At 52.3% G+C, this 23748-nt stretch overlaps 3 protein-coding genes and 1 non-coding gene across 10 annotated transcripts in view; 2 read left to right on the top strand and 2 right to left on the bottom strand.

Moving 5' to 3' along the window:
* BTBD19 (BTB domain containing 19) overlaps positions 1-23748 on the top strand; it is a 39961-nt gene that overhangs the window by 5745 nt on the left and 10468 nt on the right. The window contains exon 8 of one of the 3 annotated variants that reach the window (XM_067009148.1): positions 2867-3000. The exons of 1 other annotated variant lie outside the window; for it this stretch is intronic. In XM_067009148.1, the coding sequence (XP_066865249.1) occupies positions 2867-2926 (60 nt within the window). In that variant the 3' untranslated portion in view covers positions 2927-3000. Of the gene's footprint in view, positions 1-113; positions 315-2866; positions 3001-23748 lie in introns of those variants that run through there. One more of the 3 variants, XM_067009144.1, reaches the window with a different exon arrangement.
* The window catches only part of LOC131744159 (small ribosomal subunit protein uS14-like), an 84693-nt gene continuing 61322 nt past the window's right edge, over positions 378-23748 (top strand). The window contains exons 1-2 of one of the 2 annotated variants that reach the window (XR_010835802.1): positions 378-460; positions 909-991. The gene's annotated coding sequence lies outside the window, so the exon portion shown is untranslated. Of the gene's footprint in view, positions 461-908; positions 992-23748 lie in introns of those variants that run through there. The other variant, XM_059043542.2, reaches the window with a different exon arrangement.
* LOC131747421 (U5 spliceosomal RNA) lies at positions 3281-3399 on the bottom strand. The gene has a single exon (XR_009332901.1). It is a non-coding gene; the product is annotated as a U5 spliceosomal RNA (small nuclear RNA).
* PTCH2 (patched 2) lies at positions 5785-21874 on the bottom strand. Of its 4 annotated transcripts, none has more exons than XM_059042693.2 (22): positions 21430-21874; positions 20793-20985; positions 13893-14082; positions 13716-13785; positions 13451-13542; positions 12644-12839; positions 11922-12043; positions 11626-11773; positions 11409-11540; positions 11171-11326; positions 10994-11086; positions 10590-10715; positions 10378-10496; positions 9923-10271; positions 9461-9773; positions 9227-9369; positions 8961-9141; positions 8553-8833; positions 8326-8463; positions 7145-7287; positions 6958-7057; positions 5785-6584 (listed from the first exon to the last, which is right to left on the bottom strand). In XM_059042693.2, the coding sequence occupies exons 1-22, from the start codon at positions 21520-21522 to the stop codon at positions 6321-6323; spliced, it is 3642 nt and encodes a 1213-aa protein (XP_058898676.2). In that variant the 5' UTR covers positions 21523-21874; the 3' UTR covers positions 5785-6320. The 4 variants fall into 4 exon arrangements, with proteins under 4 accessions (XP_058898676.2, XP_066865221.1, XP_066865211.1 ...); XM_067009120.1 differs by having other exon boundaries at positions 9461-9548; XM_067009110.1 differs by having other exon boundaries at positions 12731-12839.

Here is a 23748-nt window from a genome sequence, read left to right as displayed (position 1 = left end):
GAGTGGTGCCTTATTCATTTCTACTTCCCCAGTCCCTGTCACATAATCAGTGCTCTGTAAATGTTCAGTGACGACTTTGCTTTCTTACTTAAATGTTATTTTATTCCATTAAGGTACTATCAGTGTGCGGCTTCCCTGGTGGCGCAGTGGTTAAGAATCCGCCTGCCAATGCAGGGGACACAGATTCGAGCCCTGGTCCGGGAAGATCCCACATGCCACGGAGAAACTAACTCCGTGCGCCACAACTACTGAGCCTGCGCTCTAGAGCCCATGAGCCACAACTACTGAGCCCGTGTGCCATAACTACTGAAGCCTGCGCACCTAGAGCCAGTGCTCTGCAACAAGAGAAGCCACCACAGTGGGAAGCCCCCGCACCTCAGCGAAGAGTAGCCCCCGCTCACCGCAACTAGAGAAAGCCCTCGTGCAGCAACAAAGACCCAACGCAGCCCCCCCAAAAAAGGTAAAAGATACTATCAGTGTGAAATTAGGGACACTTAACTTTTTTTTTTTTTTTGGCTGTGCCTCTCCCCTTGTGGGATCTTAGTTCCCCAACCAGGGAGCGAACCCATGTCCTCTGCAGTGGAAGTGCGGAGTCTTAACCCTGGACCGCCAGGGAAGTCCCTAATTAGAAAAAAATATTCTTCTTTCTCAGGGATTTTATGTAAAAATATATTGCCCATGGATTAAAAAGTTATTTGCTATTATTTCTCAAGACTGAAAATGTGGTTACCCTCAGTACCACTTTGTTTGGATAATGAAAACTGAAGACAAACTAGTCCTAGAGGACTGGTTTAACCTAGAGGACTGGTTAAATTAACCATGGTATATTCCTACAGTGATATTAAAAAATATCCATAATTGGGACTTCCCTGGTGGTCCAGTGGTTAAGAATCCGCCTTCCAATGCAGGGGATGCGGGTGCCACCCCTGGTCGGGAACTAAGATCCCACATGCCGTGGAGCAACTAAGCCTGCACGCCACCTAGAGAAGCCCGTGTGTCGCAACGAAGAGCCCGTGTGCTGTAACAAAGACCCAGCGCAGCTAAAATTAAAAAACAAAAGAAATCCATGATCTTTGGTAAGAAAAGCACAGTGCAGACCAAGTAGAGCATGATTCATTTTGCTGAAAGAAAAGGTAATATTGAGAGGAAAAAGTTTTCCTTGCTCCTCTTCAGGTCCTTGGCTGGATCTGAAGATTAAACTGATAAAAACAATTAACAGGAGAAAAGCATACAATTTTAAAAAAAAATAAATTTATTTATTTGTATTTGGCTGCTTTGGGTCTTCGTTGCTGCACGCGGGCTTTCTCTAGTTGTGGTGAGCGGGGGCTACTCTTCTTTGCGGTGCTCAGGCTTCTCATTGCAGTGGCTTCTCTTGTTGTGGAGCATGGGCTCTAGGCGTGCGAGCTTCAGTAGTTGTGGCACAAAGGGCTCACTAGTTGTGGCTCACGGGCTCTAGAGTAGAGGCTCAGTAGTTGTGGCGCACAGGCTTAGTTGCTCCGCAGCATGTGGGATCTTACCAGGCTAGGGCTCGAACCCGTGTCCCCTGCATTGGCAGGCGGATTCTTAACCACTGTGCCACCAGGGAAGTCCCTACAAATTTATTTAATGTAAGTTTTTACGTGACATGGGAGCCTTCATAAGGAAATGAAGACCAAAAGAAACAGTTAAGCCTGAGTATTTTTATGCTAGGTTAAAGGGTAGTAATCTGGGGGGAATTTAGCAAGACTTGCTCGTTAGAATTCTTCTCAGAGTCTCGTCCTTGGAGATGATGCTCCTTTCCTCGGTATACTAAGGGCAGCTCTCACTTGAGAGTTTATGACCTGTTTCATGGCGGTGGGGGTGGTGGTGTCAGGCATTGGGGGAGTGAGGAGGTTGGAATGACTTTCCTGTTTTCTCAAACTCCTTCAGCTTAAAATAATATGTGGAGGTGCCATATTTTAGGATAGCATGTCCTGAACCCCATCGCTAAGTAGCACAGTGATAAAGAGTACATACACCTCTTCTGGAGCCAAGCTGCCTGGGTTTGAATTTCAGCTCCATCACTTTCTGGCTTTGTGATTTGATTGAGGCTATTTAACTTCCTATGCCTCAGTTTCTTTATTTTTAAAATGGAGATAAAAATAGAATCTATTTAGGTTCTCAGGAAGATTAATTTTGTAAAGTGCTTAGGACTGTAGTGGGACAGTACATGTGTTTGGAAAACAAATCTCTTCATTCATTTGTTACACAAATATTCATTGAGTGTTCATGTGCTAGACATTGATTTAGGGTCATGGGATCTATCAGAGGACAAATCAGGTAAAGTCTCTGCCTCACAGAACCTACATTCTAGGAGGAGAAAGAGCACACAAGTAAAGAAATGCATGTATGATATTCTGGGGTGGGTTTGCACTCTGAAGAAAAAGCATGTTATACAGCGATGTGGTGGTGTGATCGAATTTACATTTTAAACAATTACTTGGCCTTTGGAGGATTGGGACAAAGACGGTCAAGGGAGTGAGGCGGGGGTTGGGAGGCTATTGCTGGAATCCAAGAACTCTTGGACCAGCTTGCTAGCACTGGAGGAGGTAAAACGTATGTGGTTGCGTGAAGCATATGCTTTGAATATGAGAGTCTATGGGAGCAGGTGATGGCTGTGAATTCGGAGGACTCCAGGTAGGAGATGATATTCACTTAAAGCCACAGATCTAGATAACCTCCCCTACCGTGAGGTAGATCTAAGACCCAGGGACAAGAGAACACATTTGCTAGCTAGCCCTGTCCTCTCAATAATCCTCTTTCTGTAGAGAACTTTTCACTGAGATTCTGTATTATATACCCCCATTTTTTTTTTTTTTTTGGCTCTTGGTTTCACCAAAAACTTAAGCTCCTTAAGAGAAGGAACCGTGTATATTTACGCGGAAAACTGGCATCGAGTGAGCATTGAACGGGGACAATCTGACCAAACTGCCTCCTCTGCTATTTTTTGGGAAGAGAACCAATAAGCCTGATTGGAAATGAACACTGTTGCGTTTAATTTCTTTCACTGTACGTCGAGCCAGAAACGTTCAGTGCTTTTTCACGCCTTTATTTCGTCAACTTCATCACCTACTGCGAAGCCTTGGAGAGAAACCAGCAGAAAAGTAAAAGACGCACACTTCGCAAAACGAAGTGAATAATTGGAAAGGAACTCCAATATCCGACACGGAACTTTTGTCCAAATTCACCCGGGTAATTACAGACAAATTGTTAAAACACAGAATCAAACATTAACTTCTCGTTTTTTAACTCCAATATGTACCCCCGCTAAAATACACAGCCTCAAAAAATAAGGCAAACTCTCAAAACTGTTTCTCTCCACGGAAATCTTTAGTAGTAAAAGACGAAAATTTTATACGATCTGAAGAGAAACCACACTATGCTTACTCGCTTCCGCTTGGAACACTCCCAGGACAACGTAACACTCAGCTCACTTATGGTTGCTCTGCTCCTGCGCAGTTCACGCTCCCTGCGTGGGATTTACACAGACCATAGATTTCTAATAGGCACTGTCCCTGCAACAGTGGACAAACCCCGTGGGGGGAACTCAAGCAGCGTGAAACTGTCTTTTCGTGGTGCACCATAGCTATGCAAATCGCAGGCCGTTCTGGCCGCTGGGCGACACCAGCTGCTGGCCAGGCAGGGCGGCACTGTGGGGACCCCAGGGCTGCAGCGCTCTCTCTTCGCTGTGGGTCCGCCCGGGAGCCGGCGCTTCCTTACCCAGGTTGAGGTTAAGTCCTACCATTCGGTACCCTCAGGGACCGCCCCCTGCCCCAACCCGCCTCCAACCCTGTTCTAGGGACAGAAGCAGAAATGGTCGAGCACAGACACTCAGGGACTTTGGGACCATGTAGGAGGCAGGTCACCACCCCTTCTGGAGGAGATGGCATCCAACTTATCTAGAAGGATGGTTCGGGTTTATGGGAGGTGGAAACGTGTTCTCTGCAGAAGGAATGGCCTCTGTGAAGTTATGGGTGGTGAACATAGAAAGTAACCAGTCTGTCTGGAGTAGCGTGGTGTGTCTGAATGAGGGTGTGAATCCGGCCAGTCTCTGTCCTGAGAGAGCTGGGATGATGGCAGAGTTAGGCCTGGAAAGGGCTTGGCTTTGATCTTGTGATATCAGTGATGGGGAGCCATGAACAGGGCTGAATAGTGTGCACTGCCACACAGGGTGGGCTGTCTGTCCTGCGAACACTGGGACTTGTCCCCAAGACTGGCTGTGGTCAGTGCCCCGGAACTGACCATTCCTGGCTGGAATCCTTCGGCTGCTGCCACACCAGGACACTGGGCAGTGTTTCAGCGTTATTCACTAAGCATGCAGTTGGAGCACAGACTTTCAGCATAGCTAATATCCTACAAACTACAGAAAAATCACCTATGAGAAGCCGGGTGATGTCTTACATAAATATTTCATTTAAAATCCTGAAAGGAAAAACTAGTACCCTACAAGATAGGCTCTAATCTTCCCATTTCACTGATGAAGAAGCCAAGGCTCAGAGAGGTTCTCTGACTTTTCCAGGTCACTCAGCTGGTAAGTGGCACCGATGGAGTGACATCTTTTGCACTATTCCAGCCTGGTGAGCTCTCCTGCTCTACCCAAAAGCCCCTCCAAAGTGACCCAAACACTACTGGCTCCAAATCCAGTGTCTATCCCTTGGGCATCCTGGATGCATCCCCTTGGAACTCTAGGTTCCAAGCCCACCGCCTGCTTCTCTTAAGTCTTCTCAAGCATTTTAGTGTTGATTCAGCTGCAGAAGTCTTCCCCCTCCCCCCCACACCTCCCTGCCCACTTTTGGTCAGAACTTGATTTTCTGGCCTTTGGCCTGGTGGGGTGGAGTGTCAGAAGGCAGTACTCTGGGGGTGGGATCGTTCCTGGTGAGTGGGTGGCTGGAACCCAGGGTGTGTATGTGTGTCAGTTGAGACCGAGCCCTGGGATAATTGGAAAAGGGCAGTAAAAGACCTCCCCCACCTCGTGCATCAGATGAGACTCTGTACTCTACACCCAGGGGTGTGGCCAGAATCGTCCAGCCCTCTGTATAGTGAGCCTGTTCAACCTTCACAGAACAAACAGCTTAAATACAGAGCCTCACTGGTTGCTAATGCAACCTCAATTTCAACAGTGACCCTACTGATCCTCTAGCTGTCTGGCCAAAGATGCCTCTGGGGCACCAACCTGACTGCTGACTTGCAGAGGCCTCTGCCTTGGAGGTTGGTCTGGGCACAAAACGCCTAAAATACCTCCCTGCTATCCCCATCTCTGTTTCAATCGGCCACCTTCTTTTTTTTATTTTGGCTGCACGGCTTGTGGGATCTTAGTTCCTCAACCAGGGATCTAACCCGGGCCTGGGCCTGCAACGAGAGTGCCCAAGTCTTAAGCACTGGACCGCCAGGGAATTCCCTCTGACGCTTTCTTATCTGCTTCCACTTCTCCTCTAACATGTTGCCTGGCTGTGTCCCTCTGCCCATCCCCCCCTGCCGCTCACAAAGGAAGGTGGGCGACGAGTCTGGAGAGGTGCGCAAGGCTGGCTTATGATGGCTCTGAAAGCCACACAGTGGGGTTTGACATCAAAAACATTTGTATCACTTTGTGCACTAAGCACTTCAGCCAGACCCTGTTACCACGTATATGACCAACACATTGGCTGAACATCATCTTCACGTGCCAGGTGAACACACACCAAGGACAAGGGTAGCCCCACGACCTGCGGCCCCGACTCCTCCACTTGCAAACTCACAGCTCTATCTGAAAACAAAGCGCCAAAGTCATTTGAGATGAATTCATATAGAATATATTTCACTTTTAAAAATAAAACTTTCAGCATAGCTAACATCTATACAAACTACAAAAATAAACGTCTCCATATAAATAATTTATGTGGTGAGAGGTGGGCAGGGATACAGAGAGCCTACCCAGGAGTCAGCAAGCAGTGGGGGACCAGGACTGGCGAAGGGTGCTAGAGAATCCCTCAGGCTTGGTCTGCTGGGGGCAGCAGGGTGGGGTGGGAGGGGGGACAGGGCTGCACTGCAGCCTGAAGTGCTTGCTGGCTTTCACCCCACCCGGTCACCGGCACAGGCACGGAGCACCCGGGTGTGCAAGGCTGCTCACAGCCTAGAGGGTGGTGGTTTTGTGTGGATCTCAGGGAGGTCTGTGATGGCTGGGTCGGGGACGGGATGGAGGCAGACAGCAGCAGCAGCAGCAGCAGGGCTCTCCAGGAGTCCGCCCTGCATTCAATAACCCCCCACGGCTTCCCAGTACCTTCATGTGGCCTGAACAGGGTCTCCATGCTTCAGCTGCTCTTTCATCAGGTGGCTGGACATGGTGCCCTAGAACTGAGGTTGCTGGAGCCACTGGCAGCTGATGTGGCAGCAGGGGACCAAGTAGGCTCTTCAGAGGCTGGGTGGATGTAGGCACCAGGCAGTGGGGGTGGGCGGAGGGCCACGGTCATGGAGGTAGTCACTCTGGCAAAGCTCTGGGGAAGGGTGGGGGCTACCCCCCACCTGAGCCCTCCTCCTTGTGCAGCTGGTGGGCTCAGGACCTCCGGGCTCTCCTTGTACATCTGTATCACCTTGAGGGAGACACCAGCCCCAGTGAACCCAGGGGCTACTGGGGACGCAGCCCCCTTCAGCACCTCCCTGGTTGGGAAGCTGGGGTCTTTGGCGGCTTCCAGCAGGATACGAGAGCTGACAAGGGACAGGATGTTGAGGTCTGGGGCAAACCCTGCACCTAAACGGCTAAGGTGGGTCCCATGAAGAAGTCAGGAGGGCTGAGGGGTAGGGACATGATGTCTGGGCGAAGGGGGAAGCTGCCACCTTCAGCTGGTGGTACTTATGGGGAGGGGTCCCTGTGAGTTGAGCCCTGTCTGCTGGCCGCTGAGGGCATTTTGCCCTGGCTCTGTCCCACCCCGTCCCTTGGGCTGGGAACAGGAGGAAGGCGGTCACCTCTGGTGGAGGGCCCAGGATGGACAGCAGCACAGGCAGCAGCACGAGCCCATGGAGGAGGCCTAGGAGTGTGAGTACTGTCAGCACCACGAAGAAGTACCTGGGGGTGTGTGGGGCCGGTCAGCCTGGGCAGGTCCTGCAGCCAGTGCAGGCCAGCCCTGCCTCCTCGCCCCGAGCCCTCCCCTACCTTACAATGAAGTCAAAGTTGGAACCAGCAAGCATGAGCAGACCCAGCAATGTGGAGACGGCCCCATCGGTCACTGGGGCCAATGTGTGCTCTAGGGCCCGGGCAGCCCGGAGGTTCCGGCTACCCTGGGAGGTCAGGAAGCCCTGAGGGAATAAAGCGGTCCTGGAGCTGCTCCTTGGCCAACCATGGCCAGCTCATCTGTGTCCCCAGGGCTCAGCCATGCCTTGGCCCACAGAAGGCCAGGTGAACCAAGTCCCTGGGAGCTGCCCAGGATGCAAGCATGAGTCCATATAGGTAACACTGTATAGATGAGTGAGACACAGGGATGTCTAGAATAGGTTGGCAAACTACAATCTGTCCCATGTTTTTTTGTAAATAAAGTTTTGTTGAAACACAGCCACACCCATTTGTGCACATAGTATCTATCGATGCTTTTGGCAGAGCTGCCACAGAGACGATATGGCCTGCCAAGCCTAAAATATTTACTATCTGGTCCTTTACAGAAAAAAGTTTGCCAACCCCTGGTCTAAAAGGATGGACGCTAAAGTGATAACTTCTAGGGGTGGCATTTCAGAGGATTTCTAATTCTTTCTTGGTACTTTCCAGCATGCTGACATTTTTTGTCTCCCAAGGAGTATATATTATTCTTATAAGCGGAAAAATAATAAGGCTTTTATGGGGGAAGAAAGAAGGGAGCCGTTTGAGGGGTCTGGCCAGGTCTGTGCGGGAGCTGCCAGCTGTTCCACGCCCCCCACCCCACCCACACTCCTCCCCTGCCAGAGACCACGAAGCTGTGAGAGACGCCTGCCTGCCTCTGTTCTAACATCTCTGTCTTGGTGGGATCTCGCCATACAGCTACCACCCCATTTCTCTGATCCTCTTCACAGTAAATCCATCCAAAAGAATTGTTGGTTCCCATTTTCTCACCTTCCATTCTGTCCTCACCCCTTTCTGGTCAGGCCTTTGTCCCTCCTCTCTACTGAAATGGCTGCTTATTTGTTTGTTTACTTGTTTATTGCTTATCTCTACGCTCTAGAATAAGCTCCTTGAAGGTAAAGCCCGTCTGTAGTGCTCTTATCTCCTCAGCTCTTAAATAGTACCTAGCACACAGTAGGTGCTTGATCAATATTTGTTGAATACCAAATCAGCTGGCCCACCCCTCCCCTAGTGCCTGTGCTCACCAGAGCCACATGGACCGTGAACTCGACACCAATGCCTACAGACGCCACAAGGATCACCACGGGGATGGCGCTCAGCTTGATGCCCAGGAAACCCATGATGCCAAAGAGCTCCACGGTCATCACTGCCAGGACCAGTACCTGGGGAGGGCAGGGCTCACCCAGGGCTCCTGGGCAGGGCAGGGTGGGGAGCTATGGGTCTCTCCAGCCCCACCCCTGCAAGGACTCACTATGAGGGAAGCTGCCCAGGGGTTGAGCAGCAGCAGGGCGCAGACGAGGAAAGTGCACACCAGCAGGATGCAGACTGCCAGCAGGAAGCAGCGCCGCAGCCCCAGATACTGCTCCCAGAAGAGGAAGGGGGAGCCGCTGGGGTAGGCGCGCACCCCAGCCTGGCCTGCCTCGGCACACGCTGCCCGGGCCCCCTCAATGGTCTCCACGAAGTCTGCAGTCTTCTGGAGGCCGCGCAGTAGAAAGGGGAACTGGGCAAACTCCAGGGGCTGGGCCGCCGGGACTGTGGAGGGGAGGGGACGTTGGGAGAGGGAGGGGTGGCCAGTAAGCACAGGGGGCAGTGGGCAGGGCCTTAGGGTAGGGCCTGTGTGGGCCCAGGCCTAGGCTCTTCAGGCTCCCCTGGGACTCACTGCGAAGGTTCTCCCCGGTGGTGTCGTACTTGTCATGCAGCCACTCGGGAGGTGGTGGGTAGAAGTTGGCCTGTGAGGCTGCCAGACCCAGGGGGTCACTGCTCACCCACATGGTCAGCCCCATGTAGAAGAGCTCAGGTGGAATCAGCCCGTCCTTGTCCACCAGCTTCCTTGTGGTCAGCTGTAGAGGCAGAGAGAGCTGAAGGCTGGGCCCATGGGGCCTGGAGGCCCTGGGTGCTCCCTGACCCTTCCAGTCCTCTCCCAACCTGGCTGAAATCAAGAGGCTCCTGGGCATCCCCGGTCTGGATGAGCAGCTTGTAGGCTAGGGCCCCATCCTCAGAGCCATTGCGGTATGAGTGGCGGGTGATGCGCCCAGAAGCCCAGTCCTGGTCAAACGCAGCCTGGATTCCTGGGAGAAAACAGGGTGGGGTCCGGTTGGCCTGGAGCTCTGGGAGCTCCTGCTGGCCTCAGCCCTCCCTGCCAGTCTCCTTGCCTCTCACCCTGTAGCCAGTTGCGGTAATAGTGCAGCCAGGTGCGGGGTGCCTGTGTGGCCGGTGGGGGCAGCACCGCCTTGAGGGAACTGAAGCGCTGGTGCAGATCAAAGAGGGCGCGTTGGGAGTGGGCGTAGTCAAAGCCACCCTGTGTCACCAGGGCCACCTCGTACAGAGAGAAGTACCTGAGCTGGGCGCTCAGGAAGGCATGCTCCTTGGTGCCCCGAGGCACCACATCTGTCAGGGCCAGCCCATCCTGCACCAAGGTCGATCCATAGAGGCTCAGGCCCAGAAGAGCCCCAAAAAGTACCAGCACCATGGCCTGTGGGAAACGGCAACTAAGCTGGAGGCCCAGGGATACCCTTGGGCCCTCAGATGTTGGGCTAAGCCCTCCTCCCTTCTTGGGGCCCAGAGACACCTAAGAAGCCTCTGCTGTGTCTCACCTTGACCTGCCTGGGCCCGGAGGCTCACCTTGGTGTGGGACTGGAGCAGCAAGGGTGCAAACTGGGAGCGGGCGAAATGGGCAAGATTCCAGCGGGCACAGGGCAGGGACTTGCAGGCTGCCTTCTGCCGTGTCCCCTCCTCCTGCCCTAGAAGGTCCCGTGTTGACCCTCCTGGGCTGAAGAGCTCAGAGGCCAGTGGGTCAGAAGGTGGGGGCACCAGCTGGGCTTGGGGAGGCAGGATGGTGACCACATGCTGGCTGCTGGCTTCACAGTGCGCAAATGCCTGAACAGTGGCAGTCAGGTGAGCAATGCCCACTGGTACTGTCCTATCCCCCAGCTCCTGGGGCAGAATCTGAATCACCCGAGCAGAGCAGGGGCTGGAAGAGGCAGAGAGAGGGGGTGATAGGTCTGTGCCTGGAAATGCTGCTGAAGGGACAGGACGGGATGGGGCCATGGAAGGATGGCCTGGTGGGGTAGAGATACCTAGAGAAGCAGCAGAGCACATCAAGGCGCTGGCAGTGGCGCCGGTGCAGGTCCAGGCTGAGGACCGCTGGGAAGACAAGCATCACGGCTGCAAAGTTGCAGCCAACCACTACTGCCGCCTGCAGGATGGACAGGAGGGGCACGAAGCCTGGATGAAGCCTGCTCCGGCTCCACGCCCACCCTGAGCCCGGGCCCCGTTTGTGAGGCCTCACCTGCAAGGAGAAGGCCCGCAGTGCAGGAATGGGAACTAGGGCGGCCATGAAGAAGGCGACCATGTTGTTGATGGACGTGAGTGCAACGCTGGTGCCTGTGTGCTGCAGACACTCACCCGTGCGCTCCTGTCAGGACAAGGCAGCGTGAAGGACGGCAGAGGGTGGGAAAGGAGCCTCATAGCAGTTAATATTTATCGTACTGTTCTAAGTACACGACTTGAATTAGCTCACCGATCCTCACTACAACCCTTAGGACACAAGCACTAATATTAACCCCTGTTGATGGATGAGGAAACGAGGCACAGAGACGTTAATTACCAGCCCAAGGTCATTCAAATCAAGAGGCTCTGAGCCGCTACGCAGCACTGCCTCAGATGAGCCCAGGCTGGAGGATGAGGCCTCACCTGGAGAGGGGTGCCAGGTGGAGCCTCTGTGAAGGCATGTGCCAGCAGGAATATGTCATCCACGCCAATGCCCAGTGCCAAGAAGGGCAGCACCTGGAGGGGCATGGGGCGGGCAGCTGGAGGCACCGAGCAGCCTGGGCCGTCGGCCCCCAAGTCTGCCCCGCAGTCTCCGTGTACCTGGGTAGTGGCGGCATTGAAGGCGATGCCGAGCAGGGCGCAGAGCCCGAGGCCCGAGGCCACCGCTAGGGCCACCAGCAGCACCCCGGCGAGGCCCACGGCACCCTGGGACTGAGCACAGTCCCACCGCAGCATTGTCACGCAGGCATAGGCCAGCTGTGGGGAGAGAGGGCAGTCTTGGATAGGGCCTCTCAGGGTGGGGGCCGGTGGTGGGGGACAAGGTGCCAGGAGGACCCACCATGAGCAGGTAGCCTCCCACCACGCGGGCAGCGCTGACTTCAGAGAAGGCGTGCAGGATGTCATCCAGGGTGGTGGAGGAGAAGGCGTGGATCTGCTGGGACGCGTTCCCAGGCAGGGCCTCCTGCGCCAGCTGGAGAGACAGGGCGGTGTGAGGGGCAGGAGGTGGCAGCGGCCTCAGGGCGCCGCGCTCGCAGTCTCCACGCCTCCACGCTGACCTGCACGAAGCGCCGCTGCCAGGCCTGCAGTACTGTGCTGGCCTGCTCCTCGCTCCAGCCGATGTCGTGTGTCTGGTAGTCGCCCCGGAAGTGCTCATAGAGCTGGCGGGGACTCATCAGCAGGAAGGTGCTCTGCAGGGCCTCTGCCCTGGTTGGGGTACAGGAGAAGTAGGGGTCAGAGCTGGTCTGAACACCCAGGAGGGGGTGTGCAAGGGGCTTTTGCCAGAGTTGCCTGGCATCAGGGTGTGGCTCCCCATACCTGGGGTGCCCTTACCAACTCCCAGGGGAGGCCCTACCTCAGCAGCTGTCCTTGGGGGTCTCTGGCCATGCCTCCCAGCAGCAGTTCCTCCTGCCAGTGCATGAACTTGTGGGAGAAGCCATGGCAGCCCCCGTTCAACTCCTGAGCCACATTGGGAGCCTGGAGGGGGACAGAGGAGGGGCTCATTACTCAGGGCCCTGGTTTTGGATAACTGGGTGTCTCTGGGCTGGAACCTCCAGGACTCATGCTTGCCACGGAGCTCTGTGGGCTGGGAGTGTAGATAACTATTGTGCTGAGCCTCTTGCCTACTCTGTAAGGGAGCAGCTAGTGTCCTGCAGAGAGGAGGCCACAAGAGGGAGCAGAGGCCTAGAGACAGGCTGCGGGGAGGAGCTGGCATAACTTTGGTGGTTTTGGAAAAAGGTCCACGTTCACAGGGCCACACAGACACTCAGGAAATTAGGTATGATACTCGTGCTTAGCTAATTTGTCTTGTTTCCTTGTACACGTGTATTTTGATGAAGTCCAGCCTTTCTGGGCTTAGAAAAAGACAAAGGGATTCATAGGCCACTTGAGGGTTCCTTAGCAGAGCTGAATAGGAATGGAACCCTCTAGGTGTCTAGCACAGTGGGGGCAGGGTAATAACATCCAGAAAATGGGGGGCAGAGCACAGAGCAGTCTGCTCTCTCCTAGAACAGGGGAACATATGAGGGGAAAGGGAAGGAAAATAACCTTTCCCTGGCAGACCTGGCTGGAACCCACCTGCCTGCTGTGATGGTTAGGGGCACTAGGTGGGCAGTGGAGGTCGTCAGGGTGCAGACAGGGCCGCCCCACGTAGGCCTGGCCCACCTGTGCCTTGTCTAGCAGCTCCCGGAAGCCCTCAAGGGAGGCAAAGGGGCCCAGCTCCTCCAGCAGCTGCTCTGGATCCAGGTTGGTCCACTGGATATCGGGGCGGCCCCTGCAGGGGAGAGCCCATAGTTGGTGAGGATCAAGGATCAATGCCCACCCTCCAAACCACTGCGATAGGACCCATGTAGTAGCCCACCCTCCTCCTAGCTGCTCATCTGTCCCTCTGTGTGGAGGGTGGGCAAGGCTCAGCCCAGCAGGCTGCTGCAGTGAGCTGAGGACAGATACTGGGGCTGAGATGGACTTCAAGACAGATGGTACTTAACACAATGAAAAGGCCCAGAAAAGCCCCATTGCATTCCTTCCCAAACCGTCTACCCTTGGTTCTAATACATAACCATACAGGCACCTGCTTATAACAGGTTTTCTTACTGGCCTGGGTCACAGCTGAGCTGACACCTAGCTAACTCTCCCTGGCAAAGTCTTTCTGGGGATCTTTTCCTTCCTTTGTTCAGATCTTACAGATCTTGTGTTTTTGTCTAAATAAGACAGGTCTGCCTCTCCTTGGAGGTGAGGCGAAGGGGGATGTGGAGAGAGCCCTGAGGCTGCCCGGTTAGGCCCTGGGTGAGCTTTTGATCATCTTTACTCCCACCCTCCTTTCTGCTGGGGAGGTCCTGGCAGGGGATGAAGCAGGGCCCTGGCAGCAGCTGTGGCAGCACTCACGGCAAGTAGGCAGAGCCCCCTTGGAGTTTGGCTCCTTCCCAGAAGCAGTCGAGGGGGGTGAGGATCACGCAGGGAAACAGCTTCTCAATCATCTGCCAGGGACATCCCAGGCCACATCAGTCCTGTCCCTGGGCTCTTTTCTCCATGACCTTTGTAGGATGCCCTCTGCAATGCCCCCACCTCCCGACGCGCGCCCCCGAAGCCCTCCCTTACTGCAGAAAAGGCTCCACCTCTACCTAGTCTCAGAACAGCTCAGGATACTCACCCGCTCAATCATTCCATTTTCAATTAGGGGAACTCCTGACTTGTAGCAGATTTTGTTCAAATCCCAGGACCTGCAATAGCCAGGGGCACAGGACATCAGCAGAAGAGGGGGAGTCCCGCTCCAGCCCTGCTGCAGCACCTCTCATCCCCAGCTGCTCAGGGGCTCAGCCAGACTCACTTTCCATAGAGTGATACTTGCACTTTACTGGCAGTGAGGGCTGCCTGGAGGTGAAGGCCAAGTGCCTCAGGCGTGAGGACGTTCTCCCCCTCCTGGCGAGGGGTCTGTATCAACATCTGGGAGGTGTATGCAGCCTCCTCCCCCAGCTTCTCCTTGGTGTATTGCAGCTCTTGGCTCACCCGGCTGCCTGCTGCCAGAGCAGAGAGAAAAAGCTGGGGGAAAAGAGCCTCAGTGGATCAGAGCTCTCCCTGGGGGACGTGGGACCCTAACCCACAGAGGCCTCCCAGGACAAGTGGGGGAAGCTTCTCCCTGATGGCTATGCTGACTCCCAGGCTCCTGGCCCTCTGCTTGGAATCTGGAGTGGAGAGGTCCAGCTGTGTGGCTCTATGGAATTCTTGTGGGACCTAAGGTTTAAGCATGAACCCGGCTGGCTGGGTTTGCAGCACATAACTTTAAAATGAGAGATCAACATGAGCTGGGCCAGGGTGGGGTTCTGGGGGTGTCCTGGTAAGGGAGCCCTCACTCAGTTCCTCTCTACTCTGGTGGGGAGGACAAGGAGGGACAGAGGGGCCAATAGGGAGGCTGCCCTTGGAGGGTCTCCTAAAAGAACAGGTCTAGTGCTGGGGCTGATTCCTAGTTCAGGTTGTCCCAGGCAGTGGTTTATATCCAGACACTTTTTTGCAAATTGCTCTGCAAAGGGGTGGGGTGTGCCTGGTAATAATGGCTCTGTGGTGGCACAGGTGCGGGGGAGGGTCAGACGGTCTTTCAGTGTGATGCTGCCAACATACTGCTTCCACTCATGGAAGCACTCATGGATCCTGGCAGAGGTGACATCAAAGCGGGCCTGGGGAAAAAGATCCCTTTCACCAGACAACGGGGAGTCCCGGCCTGCCTTCATCTCCTTGATCAAGTCCTGCATTGCACTGGCCACGGAGGCCAGCTCTGTACCTGGGATCTGGGGAGGTGGGGATGCTGTGAGGGATGCTATGACCTGACTGTGGTTTGGGGGAGGTGAGGGCCAGGGCCAAACCACCCCGGAGGCTTTGTGGACTTGGCCTGGTCTTAGACCCATAATCCTGCTTCAACCCATCTGGGGCCTCTTCCTGTAGGCCACTGCCACCCTTGGGGCCTAACAGCCTGCTTCTCTGACACTCCAGCCCCACCTGGGATTATCATGCTCCCCAATCTCTTTTTCAAAACCACACAATCCCCTCACTCATGCGAGCCCCAAACCCTTGGTAACTCCCCATCACAGACTCACCCATATGCTCACACCTCCCATCCCACAACAGTCTCACATGGCCATCATCCTGCCTTCTCCGCTGGCAATTCCACCTACTCTTTTTCTTCCTTTCCTGACTCCCCACTCCTCTGCAGTAGGCCTGTACTGCTGTGTTTATTTCACCGGGCTTGGGCCAGAGCTGCCACAAGGAGGGTCAGGAGGGGAAGGCAGAGATAAGCTCCTCACAGTAAGGGAGTTTGCTGAGGGGAAGGAGGCATGAGAGAAAGAAGGAACCCGGACAGAGCTAATAAGAAAGCAAGAGAAAGAGACAAGCACAATTTAAAATATAGCATCAAGGGAATTCCCTGGAGGTCCAGTGGTTGGGACTCTGCACTCTCACTGCCGAGGGCACGGGTTCGATCCCTGCAAGCCACGTGGCATGGCCAAAAAATTTTTTAAAAAAAGAAAAGAAGGGCTCCCCTGGTGGCGCAGTGGTTGAGAGTTCGCCTGCAGATGCAGGGGACACGGGTTCGTGCCCCGGTCTGGGAGGATCCCACATGCCGCGGAGTGGCTGGGCCCGTGAGCCAGGGCCGCTGAGCCTGCGCGTCCGGAGCCTGTGCTCTGCAATGGGAGAGGCCACAACAGTGAGAGGCCCGCATACCACAAAAAAAAAAAAAAAAAAAAAAAAAAAAAAAAAAGAAAAGAAATACGGCATCAAAGAGAATAAGGAATCCTCAGAGAAAATGAGGAAGAGAAAAAGATAAGTCTTCGCTGACGATGATGATGACAGATATGAGGACAGATGCACTAGGATGTATTGTGAGGCAAGAAGAGATGGGGCGGGGGAGCACAAAGGCTCTGGACAGACCTGGCTTTGGGTCTTGGCTCTGATGCTTAGTCTGTGCTTGAGTAAATTACTTAGTCTCTCTGACTCTCAATGTTCTCATCTGTGAAATGGAGAAATGCCTACCTTGGTAGAAACAGAATCAATGCGAGCAAAGTACTTAGGAAGTTGTCCAGAACACAGTAGGTACAGATACAGAGTTATTATTCAATAGCTGCTGGGAGAGAAATGATATGATGGAAAAATGAGAAAGAACTGGAGAAAAAAAGAGACTGTAAGTGAGTGCAGAAGAAGCAGAGGGAACAGGGGAAGGAGACATCAAAATCATCACATTTGTTAAAAACTTTACAAAAGGGGCACATATATACAATGGAATATTACTCAGCCATAAAAAGAAATGGAATTGAGCTATTTGTAGTGAGGTGGATGGACCTAGAGACTGTCAAACAGAGTGAAGTAAGTCAGAAAGAGAAAAACAAATACCGTATGCTAATACATATATATGGGATCTTAAAAAAAAAAAGGTTCTGAAGAACCTAGGGGAAGGACATAAAGACGCAGGAATAAAGACCCAGATGTAGAGAATGGACTTGAGGACATGGGGAGGGGGAAGGGTAAGCTGGGACGAAGTGAGAGAGTGGCCTGGACATATATACACTACCAAATGTAAAATAGATAGCTAGTGGGAAGCAGCCACATAGCACAGGGAGATAGGTGCTTTGTGACCACCTAGAGGGATGGGATAGGGAGGGTGGGAGGGAGACGCAAGAGGGAGGAGATATGGGGATATATGTATATGTATAGCTGATTCACTTTGTTATAAAGCAGGAACTAACACACCATTGTAAAGCAATTATACTCCAATAAAGATGTTAAAATAAATAAATAAATAAAAGCCACTGAACTGTGGGGGAAAAAAAAAAAACTTTACAAAAGGGAGAATATAACTGGTTAGCCAGCATGGAAAAAGAGTCCACTTTATAGGTAATCCAATAAATGCAAATTAAAATAGCAATGAATTATCATCTTTCAAATTAGCAAAAATTTAAGAATTGGTAGTGCTCATTGCTGGCTTACAGGAATGCATTCTAACTTACCTACCACAGGAGTGTAATTTGGTACAATATTTGGGGGAAAGCAAAACTGCAGAGTATGTTTTAGGATCCTCAGAAATGTTCATAATTCTTTGGTCCAGAAATTTAACATGTAAGGACCTGTAAGCTATTGTAGGTACTCAAGCTGCCTCTGTGTGGAATGGGAGCCATGTTATGTTTTAAGCAGAGAAGTGAGATGACCTGGCTTTTTCATCACCTGATATACTCTGGAGCTGAGCTGTGAATGATGAATAGGAGTTGGCCAGGGAAAGAAGTTAGGGAAAGGGGTTCTGGACCAAGCGTGTGCAGGTAACTGTAAGAGGCTCCGTGTTGCTGGGCTGCTAAGAGTGAGGCAGAGACAAAGCTGCATAAGCAACCTAGAGTATGCTAAGGAGCTTGAACTTGGTTTTGGAGACTCCTTGGAACCCAGTAGAGAGTGGTGCAAGGGCTCTAAGCAGGGACTAACTTGGCCAGATTTAGAAGCACCACAAGAGGGCAGTGCGGAGGCAGATTTGAAGGTGAGAGGGAAAGATTAGTCACTTAATAGACCTCGATTTCCTGGGCCATCCTCTGAAAGGCCTAGTGATTCAGGGCAGCTGGGCCCTTCCCCAGCCTTAGGAGGTGAAATTTGATTAGTCTAATAAGTCAATCACAGTAATTCCACTGTCTTTGCCAAGTGAAGGATTTAGGCATAGGATGCTACACAGTTCTTGCCAAAGTATATAACCAAATGGGAAGTAGGTGGGGGTGGATGGTGGGGAGGCGTAGGTGGTGTATTTTTCCTCACTTTCAAAAAGGGATGCAAGACAGGGATGACTTCCCTTTTCTACCACTGCAGCAGCCACCTTGGGAGAAGGAGGTGATAAGCCTGAGGACAAAAGCCCAACATGCAGAAGGCAGAGGAGAAAGATAGAAAGAAACTGGGTCCTTGCTGATGTCCTTAGATTGCTGAATTATCCATCCTGGAACTTCTCTACTGTCTACTGATAGACTCCTTGTTGGGGGTGATAATAAATCAGTCTTCTTCTTCCTTCCTCCCTCTTTCCCTTTCTCTCTCTTTCATGTGGCTAAAAGCATGCTAAATGATACAATCAGGAGTGTACTGCCAGGCCTCAACTAGAGCAAGAGCCCCAAGGCTTGGAAAGGAGGGATCTGAGAGAGACTGAGAAGGCAAAATTTTAATTGTTTAGTGACCAATCAGGTGAGCAAGAACTGAGGCTGACTCTCAAGGTTTCAGCCTTGGTGGTCTGAGTGAATAGTGGTTCCACCAATTGATATGTGGCTGTCCCCTGCCTTCCAGACAGAAGCGCTGTATGTTCCTTATCTTCAGGGACAGCTCCAGTTTCAAACCATCTCTATCACTGTTCCTGTAAGTACTAGTTGGGCTACATGTTGTGATTTTCCTTTTCTTTTCTTTCCTTCCTTTCTTTCTTTCTTCTTCTTTTTTTCGTCCGCAGCACCTGGCTTGCGGGATCTTAGCTCGCCGACCAGGGATCAAACCCGGGCCCTTGGCAGTGAGAACATGGAGTCCTAACCACTGGATCACCAGGGGATTCCCTGTGATTTTTATTTTAGAGAATTTATCTGAGTCCTTCAGCTTTAATATTGATCAGGAAGGAGAAGTCACATTCCAAATCTCACCACGGCAAAGCTGGAGAGTCCAGAACTCTTGATAGCTAATGTCTAGCTTCTTTGCTTTCTGCATTAACAAAACAGGAAAGGAATGGAAAATACCCTTCAGTCCTCACTGCCTAGGGCATTGTTGGAAGAAGTCTCAAAGACAGATGTACAGAGAAAAGATCAGGTCAAAATCACTGCTTTCACCTCACTCATAGCCCCAGCTAATACAGGGCATACAGGGCAGAGTGATATTCTTTTTTTTTTTTTTTTTTTTTTTTTGCGGTACGCGGGCCTCTCACTGTTGTGTCCTCTCCTGTTGCAGAGCACAGGCTCTGGACTCGCAGGCTCAGCAGCCATGGCTCACGGGCCTAGCTTCTCCGTGACATGTGGGAATCTTCCCGGACTGGGGCACGAATCCGTGTCCCCTGCATCGGCAGGTGGACTCTCAACCACTGCGCCACCAGGGAAGCCCTCTTTTTTTTTTTAAGTAATGTCTTTTTTTTAAAAAAAATAAATTATTTATTTTTATTTTTGGCTGCGTTGGGTCTTTGTTGCTGTGTGCAGGCTTTCTCTAGTTGTGCTGAGTGGGGGCTACTCTTCGTTGTGGTGTGCGGGCTTCTCATAGCAGTGGCTTCTCTTGTTGCAGAGCATGAGCTCTAGAAGCGCAGGCTTCAGTAGTTGTGGCTCACGGGCTCTAGAGCACAGGCTCGGTAGTTGTGGCGCACAGGCCTAGTTGCTCTGCAGCATGTGGGATCCTTCCAGACCAGGGCTCGAACCCGTGTCTCCTGCGTTGGCAGGCAGATTCTTAACCACTGTGCCACCAGGGAAGCCCCAGAGTGATATTCTGACATAAAGAGAAAAGACCTAGGAATTGATTACCACCCTCTTATATCACCCTCGCACAAGCAGCAGCAAAAATCCAGTGGGATCTGGCCTATCCTGTGCTGGAGTGTAGGAGAAAGGATGAGGAAACATGGAGGTTCAAGCAGTGTTTAGATTGTGAAGATCTGGGGAATGGAGAAGGAAGAAGAGGTGGGAGACAGCCTGTACTGTGGCAGGAAATCCAAGAGTCATTTGGGACCACCCAGGCAGCAGTAGTGTGGGTGGGGCTATGTGCACGTGCATGTGTGCACACGTTTGTCTTGGGGCTGGGGGCAGGCAGGCACAGAGAAACATCTGCTCTGGACCCCAGGGCTGGCCTAGAGTGTGTATATATGTGAGGGTCTGCAGAGGGCTGGGGGGTTGGGTGGGGATGGGGTGTGGGAGCCCAACAGGCAGGCAGCCTCCAAGAAACATCTGCTCTGGATCCTAGGGCTTGCTCAAGGGTGTGAGAGTCTAACCTGGGCCCTGCCTTTGGGTGTAGGCCAGGGCTGGGGGAGGTTTGGGCGAGCCCACAAATGTAAATGTCCCAGGAAAGAACAGAGGGGAGTTGGACTCTGTTAAAGGGTTGCCATACCAGGCTCCAGCAAAAGAGAGTTATGTCAAAACTATTAATAAGAAATTATTTTACTCTAATGCTTCCATTAGGAAGTGAAGATCTGGTTCTATTTGACTCTGCTGTTGCCTCAAAGTACAGATTCTGTGCCACTTTTCCACTAAATGGTTGCAGGGGACGTCGGTGTATGGGATCTCTCCCTGGAGGTCTGCCAGATGATTTACTGTTTCCCCAGCCTTCTAGTTCTAACTTTTCTGATTCTCCTAGTTAGATGTGATCTCCCCCTGCCTTCTTTAATACAACATAATAATTTTCTGCTTTGTATTATATTGTATATTATATCCCAGCATATATTTTACTTTCCTTGCTACTGAAAGATGGGTCTTGTTTTAGTTGCCTTTACAAGCACTGCAGTGCAGTCAAATACATACAAAAGATTGCCAGTAAATGCTAAATAAACACACACACACTCACAGATAACTGTTCCATATACCCATTCACAGGGTTCCACCATCTGCAGATGTCCATTTATGGATGTGAGAGGGAGCAGTGCTCCCAGACGCCCAGGCTCTGGCAAGCAGGTGCCCCCTCTAGACCCAGCGCAAAGCCCACTAGAACTCAGTAGCCAGCTCCTCACCCTATTCTCACCATACCCAAGCAGCTATGGCCAGTGTCCACAACTCACCTTCCACCCAGAGCTGTTCTAGGTCTGTCTCAATGATGGCCACGCGGAGACCCAGTGCTAGGGCCCCAAAGGCCAAAAGTCCCAGGAAGAGCACTTTGCCACAGTGTCTCTGGATCCCACAGCCCAGAGAGAAGAGCAGGCCCTGGAAGTAAGCACGAAGCCAGAGCGGAGCCTGAAGGCTCCCAGCTAGGATCTGGGATGGAAAGAGAAGGGTCAGCCAGGCATTACTGCAACAACGCATGAAACCTTTCCCTTTTCTCCTTATTACACCCTCTACCAAGCTCTAGCTTCTTGGTTTCTGGATACAAGACAGAGGACCTAAACAGACACGGGCCCACACTTGGAAAAAATTTGACTCCATTCCCTGCTTCCCACCCAATATACACCTGAGGAAGGCACAGATTCCTTTTCTGAGATAGGATACATATACACACACCTGTTCTCAGGTGGACAGAGGTGGACATAGACACACCTACTCTCACCGGGTAGAGCAGGAGGAGACACGGACAGACACACAACACAGCTTTCCCAGGCGAGGGCCAGTAACACATGGTATTTAGGAGACATCACACCTTGCCGAGTGACAGACCTGGAGTCTCTAGACCCGGCCCCTTCTTCCGGCTTCCCCTCCACTCACCTGGGGTGCTGCAGATCGAGCTGGGGGTGTGTAGCTCGGGGGCAGCTCCCCGAGGGGTGGCGGCCGAGCCATGCTGGCGGGGATGGGGGGCATGGGCGCCCCCAACCCGCGTTATCTGGGAGCCCCCATAGGCTGGCCTCGTCCCGCGTACCGCGAGGTCCCACGTCGGAATTCAGTGGGGCCGCTTAGCCGCCGGTACGGGTGTACAGTGGCGTCCGTGAGCTGTAGGAGTGCAGGGCGGTGCGGGCCCGGGGCGCAGAGCCGGAGTGGGTCCCGCGTGCAGGAACAGCTACGCGACGCCCGGCGCGGCTCGAGGTGGCGACCGCAGTGCCGAGGAGGCGTCTGTAGTCCAAGAAAAAGGGAAAGGCCGGGCCTACGCCCTCCCTTTGGCTTAGACGCCGTCAAATTACCCGGAGCTGCGCGGCCGGATCCGTTGCTAGGCAACGGCGCCGCGGGAGGCGGGGCGGGAGACCACCCAGGCAGGGCCACCCCTCTCCTCGCTTCCCCGCCCACCTGCCTGCCCTCGAGTTGGAGGAGGGAGGGAGAACCCGGAGAGGCGATGAGTTGGCCAAAGGTAAGTCAGGAGACAGCAATGCTGAGAAAAGGTATCTGCTGGCTGACCCAGCCAACACCCAAAGACTGCTTTTCACAGCTCTGCCTCCATTTTCTCCCCCTTCAGTCCACTCTCTCCACTGAGGCCAGTCATCTCTCTAAAATGGGAATCTGATGACAGCTGCAAAACACAAAGCTCACTTGGAGCACAGGGCCCTGCAGGATCTAATCAAAGTCTTCCCTCCCATAGTTCCTTCACACCCACCCAGTGTTCCTTCCAGCCCTGCAGAGCCACATGTAATTTCCTAAAGCCACCATGTTATTCCATGCATTTCTGCCTTTGTACACGTGGCCCTTTTATTTTGGCAGGCCACCTTCAAAACAGAGCATGAGGGAATTCCCTGGCGGTCCAGTGGTTAGGACTCCGTGCTTTCACTGCCGAGGGGCCCGGGTTCAATCCCTGGTCGGGGAACTAAGATACTGTAAGCCTCTCAGCACGGCCTGGGGAAAAAAAAAAAAGAAAAAAAGACCCAAAACTGAACATGAATCAACCATCCGCCTTTGAAGTCTTCCTTGAGTCACACCACCCCTCCTAACGGATAACTACTTCTTTCTTTGTGCACCTTATAACACTCAATTTATATATTTATTATTGCACGTGATACAATTTATGTACTTGAAAGTCTGCCTCCCTCACTAGAGGGTAAGTAGGTGCTCAATAATTGTTGAGTCATTTGAGAGTTGCACAAACCAGTCTTGGAAGTGACTTGGAAACAGAGACTAGTCCCTTTATTAAACTTTCATCAACTGTCTGGCCTCTGAATGTGTTTCTGCAGGTTCCTGACTGATTAACCCTGAGTGGCAGAGGAGGGTAAAATCAATATACAAGCATGTAAAGTTTGGGAAAGAGAAAAAGAATTTCCAGTAAACTCATTACTCTAACACAACTACTATTATCTCTGGCCAATTTCTTGGTCAGTTCTTCCAGACTTGTTTATGATTACATCACAAACATTTCATGTTACTACATAGTCTTTGTATCAATCATTTGGAGAATGTCCTTAGGACAGATTCCCAGAAGTCCGGGTGTTTGGTCAAAAAGTATAAACATTTTTATGGCTCTTGCTACACATTGCCAAACTGCTATTTTTGTTGTTGTTGTTGTTAAAGTTTTTTTTTTTTCTCTAACTGTATTTATTTACTTATTTATTTTTGCTGTGTTGGGTCTTCATTTCTGTGCGAGGGCTTTCTCCAGTTGTGGCAAGCAGGGGCCACTCTTCATCGTGGTGCGTGGGCCTCTCACTATTGGGCCTCTCTTGTTGTGGAGCACAGGCTCCAGACGTGCTCCGTGTGGCTCACGGGCCCAGTTGCTCCGCGGCATGTGGCATCTTCCCAGACCACGGCTTGAACCCGTGTCCCCTGCATTGGCAGGCAGACTCTCAACCACTGCGCCATCAGGGAAGCCCCCAAACTGCTTTTTGAAAAGTTGTGTCAATTAACATCATCTCCCTGGAGATCTCTCCTCAGTTCTCGGGAAAGGGGAACTTTACGCCAAGCGGGTGAACACCTAGCAGGTGTGCCACTTCCATTGGTACATTCATCCAGCAAAATGCCTTGGAGGAACTAATACATATGTGATGGTGTTGGCTAAGTAGTGACTACACAGTAAAAGCAGCATAGGTGCATAGCACTTTGTTCCTCTCTGTAATAGAGAAGAGGGTCCTGTTGTGGATAGAGAAAGTGTACCTTCAGCAATTCTCTGGAAAT

Source organism: Kogia breviceps, chromosome 1, assembly GCF_026419965.1.
Source record: "Kogia breviceps isolate mKogBre1 chromosome 1, mKogBre1 haplotype 1, whole genome shotgun sequence".
Classification (NCBI taxonomy): Eukaryota; Metazoa; Chordata; class Mammalia; order Artiodactyla; family Physeteridae; genus Kogia; species Kogia breviceps.
This window is presented reverse-complemented; position numbering and strand designations above follow the sequence as displayed.

Bases quoted from the DNA above. Each gene is read 5' to 3' on its own strand.
- PTCH2 (XM_059042679.2), bottom strand. From the start codon at position 21,522: ATGCCCCCCATCCCCGCCAGCATGGCTCGGCCGCCACCCCTCGGGGAG. The intron at 9,142-9,226 runs GTTGGGAGAGGA...CTGCCTCTACAG, and splicing joins AGCCTCTTGATTTCAGCCAG to CTGACCACAAGGAAGCTGGT. The intron at 6,585-6,957 runs GTGACCGCCTTC...GTCTCCCTCAAG, and splicing joins TCCTGGGCCCTCCACCAGAG to GTGATACAGATGTACAAGGA.